The 12,416-nt window shown below is 40.2% G+C and overlaps 2 protein-coding genes across 2 annotated transcripts in view; one reads left to right on the forward strand and one right to left on the reverse strand.

The window, feature by feature from the left end:
- LOC119730827 (tyrosine--tRNA ligase, cytoplasmic-like) overlaps positions 1-11,859 on the reverse strand; it is a 34,992-nt gene extending 23,133 nt beyond the window's left edge. Inside the window, exon 1 of the mRNA XM_038203879.1 lies at positions 11,719-11,859. Within this exon, the coding sequence (XP_038059807.1) occupies positions 11,719-11,725 (7 nt within the window). The 5' untranslated portion in view covers positions 11,726-11,859. The remainder of the gene's footprint in view (positions 1-11,718) is intronic.
- On the forward strand, positions 2,408-3,670 carry LOC119730828 (ficolin-2-like). The gene has a single exon (XM_038203880.1). The coding sequence runs from the start codon at positions 2,567-2,569 to the stop codon at positions 3,611-3,613; it is 1,047 nt and encodes a 348-aa protein (XP_038059808.1). The 5' UTR covers positions 2,408-2,566; the 3' UTR covers positions 3,614-3,670.
- Positions 11,860-12,416: the final 557 nt, after the last annotated feature.

Below are 12,416 nucleotides of genomic sequence, written 5' to 3' on the forward strand. Positions count from 1 at the left end.
ACTGCCTGATCAGCCCATAGCCTGGCAAATTGAATGGAATCAGCTACCCGGATTTCAATTTGATTAACTTAGTTGTCAAAAGAACGCCCACCAATGAAAGCGAACATCTAGCTCCGTTGACGACTTTCAATATAAGGCAGCATAATGCGCATGAATCGACTGTATGCTGAAATTGACCAGGAAAACCTATATAACCGAACAACGCGGCATCTCCCAAGAAACTGCTTTTAAATCCAAGGCTTTAATAATAATAATAATTTATTCATTTATAAAGCGCAAATTCCAATATAATTTTGTTCAAATGCGCTGTACAGTAAAATATTGATTAAAATACAAGAAAATACACTCTAAAAATGTACCATGACGCGCTAGAAAATACACACATTAAAAATAAAGAGTAACAGCAAAAAAATACTCGCAAGGAGCTTAGAACGACCAACCATTTCACATGTCAAAATACAAAGAAGTAACAATAAAATCAGTAAAAGGCCAACTTAAAAAGATGAGTTTTTAACAGAGACTTGAAGTTATCAACACTGTTAGCTCTCCTTATGTGAATCGGGTGGGCATTCCAGAGTGTAGGGGCAGCATTAACAAAAGCACGATCCCCAAGGGTAACTTTGGTACGGCGAAAAGGGTAGCCCAGGAGAGTGTCATCGTGAGAACTACGAAGATTGTAACGGGATGAGGGATTCTTAATGATAAGTTGGCTAAGGTAAACTGGAGCTAAACCATAAAAACATTTATAAGTCAACAACAGAATTTTAAAATTAATCCTAAACCTCTCTGGAAGCCAATGAAGATCAACCGTTAATGGAGAAACATGACAATACTTATCAGACTTAAAAACAAGTCGAGCGCAGGCATTCTGTACTCGTTGAAGATGATTTATCTGACAGTCAGGTAAGCCATATAAAAGGCTGTTACAGTAATCTAAACGACTGGAAATGGAAGCGTGAATCAAGGTTTCAGTACACTTAGTGGACAGGTATTTTCGTATACGTCTGATGTTATGTAAATAATAAAATGCACTTCCACAAACCTTTTGAACGTGAGTGTTCATTGACATATGTACATCAAACCATGAGCCTAAGTTACGAGTAATGGGTGCAGGTGTAACCATACAATCACCAACATGAATGGAATCAAGGTTAACTTTAGACAACTGTTTGGGGGTCCCAATAATCATAAACTCAGTTTTACTGTCATTCAGCATTAAAGGTGTAGTCCATCATTTGTAATTTGTGCATTTTGTTCGTTTGAAGCAACAAAAGAGTTCAAAATCTAATGAAGGATACTGAGCAACTAACCTGATGAAGTTTCAGCTAAGCTTCAGCTGTACATTCCGAGAAAAACAGCATTCTAAGATCTCAATTTCAAATCAAAAGTTGCTGAATCATGTTTTGAATTGTTTTGAATTGCAACTATACGCGACGTCGCGCACTGATCCGACGAATTATAACAACCGCGCGCACGTGTGCGTCGTTCGAATACTTGTGCGCGCTGCGCTGAATAACAAAACGAACTACTAATTTAAATTTTCCTACGGTGATTCTTAAGAATCACCGTTGGAACTGCCTTCTTTCGTTGATTACTTCAAAATGACAGCTTCCCAGAAAGAATAATTTCACAGGGAGTTTAGTCTCCTTACTATCTTTCAACCAAGTTAGTTTTTCAACAATAATTACGCCAGTTACTTTTCGGATGGCTGCAAATGATGGACTCTACCTTTAAGGTTAAACGACTACAGACATGACAGAGTAAAGATGAGACCTTTGATGATCTTTTTAGGCAATAAAAATGAAATATTAAAAAACGTTTTCACAAAATAGATCGTTTTTGTGTCAGAATTATTGGGGCGTCATTGAAGGTGCTACTGTACTATACATAAGCGCATTTGAGCCAAGGTCTGGAGCAGGAGACAGTCGGAGCATACTGACCGGAGCATTGCGTTTACACCTCTGGTTCTTTTTAGAACCATTCTCTTAGTTTTGAGAAATTATTCCCATATGGTGTTTCCGCAAACCTTTCACTTGTTCTTATTCTACTTTCTACCGATATTTCCAAACATTATTATTTCATGGCAAAAGCATTTTCGAGCCTCAAGGACACTTTACAACATACATGTATCTCCAGGTTCCATACAATATGAAAGAAAAGGTATCAGCATTTGTCCCACGCGATGGAGAACAGTGACTACATGTAAACACTGCCACAGGAACTGGCCAATCACAAAGCAGCAAAGCTCCATTATGCATAAATTAGCACAGTCTGTGTCAATACAATGCAATCCATTGACCAATCAGTGACTTCCAAGCTTCTAGTGACTGGGGTGGCAGTGGAGACCAGGCTGAACTGTTCAGTCGGGTAATTCTCAATCTAGCTCATAGATACATGTACTCTTCCCAGAGGCAATTAATTTTTCCTCCGTCTTGTGCACCAGATGGAACAACTGTTTACAGTTTATACACGTACATGTGTCGACATTGACCAAAGTAAAAAAAGTACACAATTTTTTAAATATTAGTTGTCTGTTGGGAAGACAAGCTCAAAACTTAATAAGTTCATGTACCAGTACATTTTGTTGTACAATTTGCCCAAAATGGCTTTCATTTTTACACTGCTGATGATGCTGTGTGCATCTCAAGTGTCGTGCTGTGAAACTTCCTGTGGTGGACTGCGACTGGAACACAAACTGTTCAGCGCTGACCACAGGGCCCTCGTGAATTCTGTGTACAAGAAGAAAACTGCAGCTTCTCAAGTCATCTGCGGTCGAGAATGCAGCATGGATCCCGAGTGCAGGTCTGTCAACTACCACAAATGCAGGAAGCTGTGCGAACTCAGCACCGCTACCCGCAGAGAGTTTCCTGAAGCTTTCGTGGAAGGCCAAGGCAGCGTGTATTTTGATGCAGATGAGAAGACGCCGCTCTTTTCATTGGCTCGCAACCACTCCACCCGTTACCTAAGTTGCGAGCAGCTCTTCGACGCAGGCTTTTGCTCCAGTGGCGTCTATACCATTCACCCACACGGCTTTGACAAAGGCGGGCTACGTGTCGACTGCGACATGGCGACTGACGACGGGGGATGGATCATGTTCCAGAGGCGGCAAGATGGCAGTGTGGACTTCTACCGTACCTGGGCTGAGTACCAGTCTGGCTTTGGCAATCTGTCCGGTGAGTTCTGGTTGGGCAATGACAACTTGGCAAAACTCATGTCGGACAATCTTCAAGTAAAGTGGGAACTTCGTGTCGATTTGATGGACTGGGGAAACAACACTGCATGGGCCAAGTACCAAGATTTCACAATCTCTGGGACTAAGTACACTCTGTCGTTCAGCACATATGATGTCAACAGCACAGCTGGCAATGCTCTTGGAAGACAAAACGGGATGCCATTTACAACGAAAGACAATGAAAATGACATATGGCAAGGTGGGAACTGTGCAAATTTCTTTCACGGTGCCTGGTGGTACAAAGATTGCACCAGTACTAACTTGAATGGAAGATATTACCCATATAGAAATGTCAAGTTTAATCAAGGCATCAAGTGGAATCTCTGGGTAGGAAGAAAACAGTCTCTCAAACAATGCAGCATGAAAATGCGAGAAATTTAGACAATTAGGCCAAAAAAAATAGTTCTGCTTCCGATTACATGCCTTTCAAAAATAGGATCGGTCGGTCAGAATTTTTTTTTTGGCCAATTTTTTTGATGCAGATTGAATGGGGTATATGCGAAGTTTTGGTCTGAACTATTTCCATTGCACTAAGAAAGCTATACACAAAATGGCCACGAAAAGTGAATAAAACCTACCTTGATTATTGTCAATATATTTACGTTCGATAATTCTTTAAAAAATAATAGAAAAATCAGGCGGTTCGCATCATATGCACAACATTCGTTCGTTTTACGGTCAAAAATTTTGGGATACACGCTGCATGTATCACTCCAAATACGAGTAGTGCGATCTCAAAATGAACTCTTGAACACGGAAAATACATACACAGACAAGATAGATCAATTCTGTGAATTTTTAATTAACTTGCAAAAATGTTCTTTCTCCATCGGTGTTTTCTTGGCATTTTTACGACGTCGAATCCCACCAGTTGACACTGTCAGTGCACGTGGCTAATGAATAGCGCTAGCAATCGCTACCGCATTTTCATCATGTCTTCTAAGTTCTAAATTGGCCCAGCGCGCCAATTTCTAAATTGGCCCCGCATACAATGTACAGTAGTTGTATCAAGTTTCTTAACAATCACAACCAGTCAATCCTGCTTTATGTAGGCAGGGAGCACTCAACTGTTTAAAACAGTCACTTGATTGATTTTGACTGCTGGGTTGGCCTTGTGGAAATTGCCAGCCATACAGAGAGGGAGGGTTTTAAGAGTACTTGTACCAGTACATTGTAAAAAACATGAAACTTGCACACGTGAAGAACACGTATATTGTACATACATATGTATATACTGTACAGATTACATACTAGTAAAATGTATGTAAAAACATACGTGAAAAGACGTATGATTAGCACACTGCACATTTTGCATGTAAAGGTACTATACGGATCACTCAAATTTACATGTAAATTTTCAAGTTCAAGCACTGTAGACCAATTCACTCTTCTATCTTAAAAACGAAATGATTGATTTTACTGTACAGAAAGAATTTCAGTCACCACTGAATGTTAAAGGCTGCTCTTCATCAAATTTGATTGTTTTAAATCTTCAACTGAATGTTTTATTCTAAAGCTTAAAAAAAAAATTCAATGTATGTGGGCAGTTCCACACTAGTGGGCTAATTAGATAACTTTATGGATGTTGCTTTATGTCTGGTTCCGCACTAACATTGTCGTTGTGACTTCGTATTCAGGAGATGAGAATCAAACCATTTTACAATTTCGGACTATAGGCCTACATATGTACATTCTATTCCCTTTAAAAAAATCCTCCAGAGCCATGAATCACAAAAAGAAAACACTCTGAAATTAAATGTTGGAGTCAATTTTAAATAATAAAAGAAGAATATTCTTTATTTTTGGGGATGAAAAAAAAAAGAATTGAAAATGTCACTATGGCTGGGAATCAAACATGTTGAACCTTGTTCCCCACCCATCCACTACATGCATGACATGTAGGCCACAGGTCTTGCACATCTGATGGTGGTAAAAAGCGTTTACCATGTAGAAAGCCTTGTACAACCTACCCAGCAAAATAGCGTTTACTTAAATTTAGCCGGTGTCATGCCAAAAATGTCCGGTGACAAATAGTGTCTGCTGTGAGCATGCAAAATAGACGCAGGACACTTGCGTCCAGTGCTGAACAATAGGAAAACACTTAATTTTTGAAGTTGTTTGGGTAGTTGGCAAATGTTGACGTCGTCAATTATTTTTGCGCCAGTGTAACCGTTCCATCCATCAATGACTTCATTCTGAATTTCTGGTTTACCTTCCAACTGTCCAAGCAGATGCTAGAAAACTGACTTGTTCAGGTATTCATGACAATTACATGCACGAAAAACCCGAACATGCCCCTTTCATTTGTTTCAATTCCCTCTACATTTATTTTAAATTTCTTTATCAATTCTTAATTAGCTTGTTAATGCCAATTTAATAACCGAATGTGCTCGCATATCATATACGCTCGTCCAACGGGCAGATATTCGATAAGTTGCGCGTATGGCGCAATGAAAAAGACTAGATCATAGATAAAGAATAAAAAAGACGAGATCGGCAGTGCGTACATGTACATACGCACGTTCTGCCATAGGCGGCGCCATTTTTATTTTCAGCGCATGGGGCAAAAATGCTTTACGCACGTACCTTTATTTCCGCAGGTTTGTATGGAAAGGTATATTTGTAAGTATGTAAAAGTAATATTTTTGACCTGTAGTAGTTATTTTCCCAACAAAATTCCAAATGGGTTATTAAGCTGCATATTCATTTCGAAGTTTGGTCCATTTTATTCTTCGCATTTACTTTCCGTTTTAAAATGCTGGTGAGCGTTGCTAAAAAAAAACACCTTGCATCCAGTTGTTTAAGTGCTATTTGCTTCAGAATAAAACAGAGTACATATTCCCCTGTTTTAATGTCCTTAGATTTAAATTCACGGCAGTTTTTAACGGCAACCCCTGGAACATTTTTTTTCTCCACTGTCCCTCCTAAGGCCAAAGACATGACATACGCCGTTATCAGATAGAACAAATACATTTGTATTAAATCATCTCAAAATCTGCAAGAAGGCGCAAGAATCTCACAATATTGAGCAACATAAATTGGGTAGAGCATATGTTTCAATAAACTTGAGCAGTTAGATTTTTTTTTTAATGTCTATGGTTTTCCCATCTCGTTTTCCTATGAGTAGCCGTGGTTTTGTTTGTCCGCATTGTAAAAGAATTTTCAATGTCCCGATTTCACTTCTATATCAGCTTTCCTGATTTCGCTTTTAATACCTCAATGATTTTGCAATTAATGCCCCCCTCCCAACCTGGTTATGAAATATCCTCACAAAAAGTTTGAATCCACCAATATAATGCAGAAGGAACATTATGGGAGTGCAATTTAATTTCATTCTCAAAACGCAATATTATTGTCATCAAAAGTCATGCAATGTAATCCATGCACATTGATTTCATCCAAACAGGATATTGTAACACAAATCTCTTAAATCCTCCATTGAAACATTTCACAATGTTAATATTAAATAATTCAACGGTAATAATAAGCAGTTTTAACCTTCTACATTTTCTTTTTTTATTGCTTAAAACTATGTTTTTATATACAATTTATCAGATAGCATGACAATATTTGGATATTTTTAGTAACGTGCACCGCCATTTTCAAACAAAAAATAAATACGAGCCTGGAGCAAACAAAAAGGTCCTATTTGATTCTTTCCATCTGCTTCAGGCGGTGAATCAGAATAAAAAACGGTTGACCTACATTGTAAGTTGGTTTACCTATAGATGTTAAGTTAATAGCAGTCACTTTAAAGACACGATTACCCCAATTAGTTTCAGTGTTGTCATTACTAAAATATATATGCCCAAAAATGTTAAGTGATCATTAAAACCAACTTGGAAAAAAAAATATCCTGACGATTTTACACTTGTATCTAGACACTGTTAGATCTTTTAAAAATGATTTTAGAACCTGAATCTCTGAAACAAAATGGTAGGGTTATCAGCATGTTGACAACTTTTCAAGTATCATTCCGATGATGCCTCTGAATTATGTAGCCGTGTACTAGAAACATGCTAAAATGCTGTAGAACAGCCGAATACACATTGACACTTAAAAAGGTTTTGTGAAAAAAATTAACTTACTTGAACAATTACTGAACTGGAAGGGCTACTGTCAAATGAATGCCGTGTGGTGCAAGACACTGAACATGTATCAAGATTCTATTCCATGGAACACCTTCTCTTGGTCTATATAATGAGAGAGGCACTAGTTGCATTTAATTGCATCTCGAATAAGCATCTGAGATTTTGTACATTTCTTTCCGATATATACCACAGAATTGATCCCTATGATTTAAAAAAGGGCAAGATTCTTTTTTGAGTACATGGCATACTTTTCAAACGAATTGAATAAACTACACTGAGCAAAATGATGCGTCTCCCCTCCGCCCCCTTGTTTTCAAAGGTCGGGCGAATTAGGAAATTATTTGTGAATAAGGACAAAAAAGCTGATACAATTCAGTCATTCAGATGCATCCATCTAATTGAGATTACTCTGTGATTTTTCTTTATTTAACAGCGAATAAAATTACCTCGTCAAAATCAATATTCAAAGAATAAGTGTCATTTCTTCATCCAAGACAAAACTATTATTCTCATCCACTATTTCTTTATTTACTTTTTATTTTTGGGGGGGTAGGGTGGGGGTGGGGGTGGTTATAGGCATTTTCAGGTGCTCATACTTTTGTGTTGTTTGGGCATTTGGGGGTAGGCCTACGGGTGCATGTTATTGGTTGTTCATTGGTGTAAACAGTTTGTGTTGGGGAGGGGGGGTTACGGTGCTATATGTAAGTGCGTTTCTGTTGTTTTTCAGTGAAGTGTGTATTTCGGGCATGCTGGATAGTGTTCATGGAGGAATATCTTGTTCTGTTATTTTCGGTGTAAATTTTTTTTGGGGGGGGGGGTTGGGGTTGTACTGTGTGGGGCTTTTCCCGTCGTGTGTTTTTCCTGTTTTCAGGTGTGAACTGTACCAGTATTAACCATAGAGCAACCCTGAGGACAGGCACAACTGAGGGAGAACAACATATTCTGGCTTGACCTCAACCGTTCATTGGCTGTTCAAAATTGTCCTCGCCCGTGCATTATAGTCTATGGGGATAAGTATGGTGTTCCATTATGTGGCAACGGCATCGCATTTTCGGGGGGGGGGGGGGCGCATTTTTATTTTTTTGGCGTCGTACTTTTGTTGGGCGTCGCATTATTTATTTTGGGTGTCGCGCTTTTTTGGGGGGGGCAGCGCATTTTTTTTCTTTTCGACACATCTCTCCCTCCCCCCCCCCCCAAAAAAAAAAATGTGGGAGCTGAAAGATTTTATCCCGAGATTCTCATACGGTTTAACTGTATCAATCAATCTTTATGTAGCTAATACATAACATTCAATCTTAAAACCTGATCATGTCAAGCTGGACGAACTGTCATGAAAAGGGTTTAGCATCCTGATGAGAAACAATATCAAAAATCTAGAATATGCATGTAATGTGAAACTCAAAAGAAGTATTATCTGGCAAGCACTCATTGCGTGTGAACAAGGTTTCCGACTGTGTCAATAGAGGGCGCTGTTTTGTTATGTTTTTTCACGTGCAGAATTTTCGGCATTTGTATCCCAGATTTTCTCTTTCCCAAACAAACTATGGATCGGGGAACAAGGTTTATTTGATATGGTACATCATATTCATAATCTAATGTCTGGAAAGTTTTATACAATTCGGCGGACCAGATCGCCTGTATCAAAGACTAAAGCATTTTCGGCCCCTTGTCCATCGCCTATATCAAAGACTAAAGCATTTTCGGCCTCTTGTCCACGGACTAAAATGTGCGACATCGCAGAAATCTCGATGTGTGATGTCCCACAACCATGACAATAGGGGGAAAAACAAGCGCCGCCAAAAGAAATATGCGACGCCAAAAAAAAATGCACCGCCCAAAAAGCAAATGCACCGCCTCCCCCCCCCCCCCAAAAAAAACATGCGTTGCCAAAAAAAAAGTGACGCCCCCCCATAAAATGCGCCGCTGTTGATCGAGTGTGTTTTGTGGTGTTTTCCAGTACTTTGTAGTCCGAGTAACTTGGACCCAAGTATAGAATACAGGGCCACTCCAACTATAGAATACAGGGCCACTCCAATCTATATCCGCGCCTCCGTACGGCTGTGTGGAGCCGTAGTCGACCTACATGTGTACCTCCGAGAAATGCGCCCTCTACCGGCGCGCGACTCCAAGGCTCCAAGGCTCCGTGTCTCCACGGCTCCAGTGCCCCGTCACAAGCGCGCCCTCCCTTCCTTTGCGAGGACAACCTACCCACAGACATATAAACCGTGATTCGAAAAAGTATTCATTGGCAAACACTTGTTGACATAGCGCGTATCCGCTCGATGCGCGTTCAATGCAGATACGTGCTTAGGACCGGACACTACATACATTTACATACAAAACTAAAAAAGGCTGTTTTACTCACAATCCGATTGTAAAAAAGTTGTGCGCCTTATTGGTTTTTAATCTACCTAAATCATTTTAAGTACATGTACATTTACACACGGGATTTCTTTAAAAATAGAAAAATAACTTGATACTTGATAGAATTTTTTTAATGGAATAGTTTGGGTGTGTGTAAAATCCCTATACCGAGAGGTGATTTGCCCATTGTTTGGATTTTAGTCGGCGCTGCGAAATCACGGAATGTGCGTGTAGTTTCGAATGGGACCTGGCGGTCTATGCGCTTAAATGTCTGTGGACCTACCTCCGAGAATTGCACCCTCTACCGGTGCGCGACTCCGCGCCTCCACGGCTCCAGTGCCCCGTCACAAGCGTGCCCTCCCTTCCTTTGCGAGGAAATTAAAATGGATATGGATGCCTCGTTCTCAAAAAAAATCATAGTCCTAGGAAGTAGGATCATTCATATGGATATCCTACCGCCGAGAATTGTGCCCTCTTCCGGCGCGCGACTCCACGACTCCAAGGCTCCATGGCTCTATGGCTCCACGGCTCTGTGACTCCAAAGCTCCAGTGCCCCGACACTACTCCTAGAACTATGAGGCTCACTACGTGGAGCCTCATAGTTCTAGGAGTACCCCGACACATTTACAAGCGCGCCCTCCGTTCCTTGAGAAGACAAGTGCATTTGCTGTACTGAGCACTTTTTGCGCATCTGCATTTATGATTTAGTATATCGATACTGTAATACTCCTATCCTCACATCGCTGGCCTCGGGGCTCCAAGTATCCTTGAGTCACCATAATCGGCGCAGGTAACGCTTGCAACGCACGCGCGTTGTCCAACGCAAATTGAATGAGAGTGCGTCAAAATAGATCCTCATCGTTTTAGGTGGACCAACGATACATAAAAAACCCTAACCCCTGCATTCTATAGTTACTCCCACTGAATTACTTAATTAGTCAATTACATCATGTCCCTAGAACTAACGACAAACGTTAAATGCATTATCATGTACATGTGAGCTACAGCCCCATATGGGCCATAGTTCCCCAACCGTTCCAAGCATGCCAAGTCGTAGACCCGTGAACGTGGCGTTGTTTACAAGCCACGTTCACGGGTCTAGCCAAGTCGTAGTCCGAGTAACTAGGACTCTACGGATCGCTTTTTTAACATTTGGACATGGTCGGGCGATAGTCGCTTTTTTAACATTTGGACATGGTCGGGCGATAGTCGCCCGACCATGTCCAAATGTTAAAAAAGCGATCCGTAGCAAAGATCCTATCTATAGCGCCGCTTGCGGCGCTATTTACTCAGACTAGCCAAGTAGTTAGTCCGAGTAACTTGGACCCAACTTATCGCCTTTTTTAACATTTGGACATGGTCTGGCGCCAGACCATGTCTAAATGTTAAAAAAGGCGATAAGTTGGGTCCAAGTTACTCGGACTACCAAGTAGTTGGGCCGGGGGCGTAATTTTTTTTCCTAGGAGGGTTAGCATGGTTTAATAGGGGCAATGTCATGAATAATTCAGTTTTTCCTTTGAATCATTGCAAGACTTAGGTTCTCGTTCTATTTTCCCCTTAATTTAAAATTATCTCAGTGATAAATTTGGAGAAGAAAAATAGCTGATGAAAATGAGCAGCGACGACGTGGATTCGAACCAGGGATCTTTGTGTACCCATATACATGATATAGCTCATCTCGCTATCCACTAGCATGACTAGGACAGTTACTGTGTGGTAGCTCGACGACAACCGTTCTTTAAAATGCTTTAATGTATTGTAACTAGTTGAGTAACTAACAACAATGCTGTCGATGTCATTGTCCGTTCTCATGGATAAACATGAATTATTCATGACATTGCCCCTAACCCTCCTAGGAATAAAAATTACGCGGGCCGGGGGTATTAAACCATGTAAACGCTGTAATGCCGGGCAAATCATTCATCTCTGCCAAATTTCTATTTTCCCCTGATAATTCCAGTAAATCACGGAACAGTAGCAATGTCTAATGGTCTAATTCAAATCGCATCAAACCCAAATGAATTTACTTACATAGCATGCATAGGATTTACTACCAAAGTTGAAATTCCGGGTATCTGCAATGTGGCCTGTGGGTTAACAACAAATCCACGTGTAGACGACTACGGAAGTACGGCCACACGTACGTACGTATCTCGGCCACTTCCGTAGTATGGTCGTACACAACATATCCACAGTGACCGTAAGGTACTGGCAAAATTCTGCTAGATGCATTTCTAAATCTGCTAGATTTAACAAAAATCTTCGATATCACTTATTATTAGCTGGAGTCCGGAGTTACCCAGCCTTAAATTGTATCATTGGGTTGACAACCGAATGATAACATTTAGGGCTGGGTAACTCCAATCCTCCATGCTCCAGCTAACTTATTATTACACGAAATACATTATTAACACTAGTTTATACCATGGAGGAATGGAGGTAGATGCAGATGTTGTAAAATTTCCTGAAACAAAACAAAAATCATAAAATTTTCTTTAAAACCAAATAAATTACAAAATTAAATTTAAACAAAATTGCATCACGTTGAACTATAGTCTTGCTTGCATGGTCTACTTTACTGTGTATACACGTCAGGGAACCTCAAATTGAAACTTTTCAGTGGCGGTTCTACGGGGGGGGGGGGGGGGGGGGGTGGCCAAAAATGTTGTCCAGCCCCCCAAACAAAATTCCATAAAAAAGAAATGCACTAGCAAAATTTAAGAATGTGG

The sequence above is a fragment of the Patiria miniata genome, unplaced genomic scaffold (assembly GCF_015706575.1).
Source record: "Patiria miniata isolate m_02_andy unplaced genomic scaffold, ASM1570657v1 HiC_scaffold_22, whole genome shotgun sequence".
NCBI classification, from domain to species: domain Eukaryota; kingdom Metazoa; phylum Echinodermata; class Asteroidea; order Valvatida; family Asterinidae; genus Patiria; species Patiria miniata.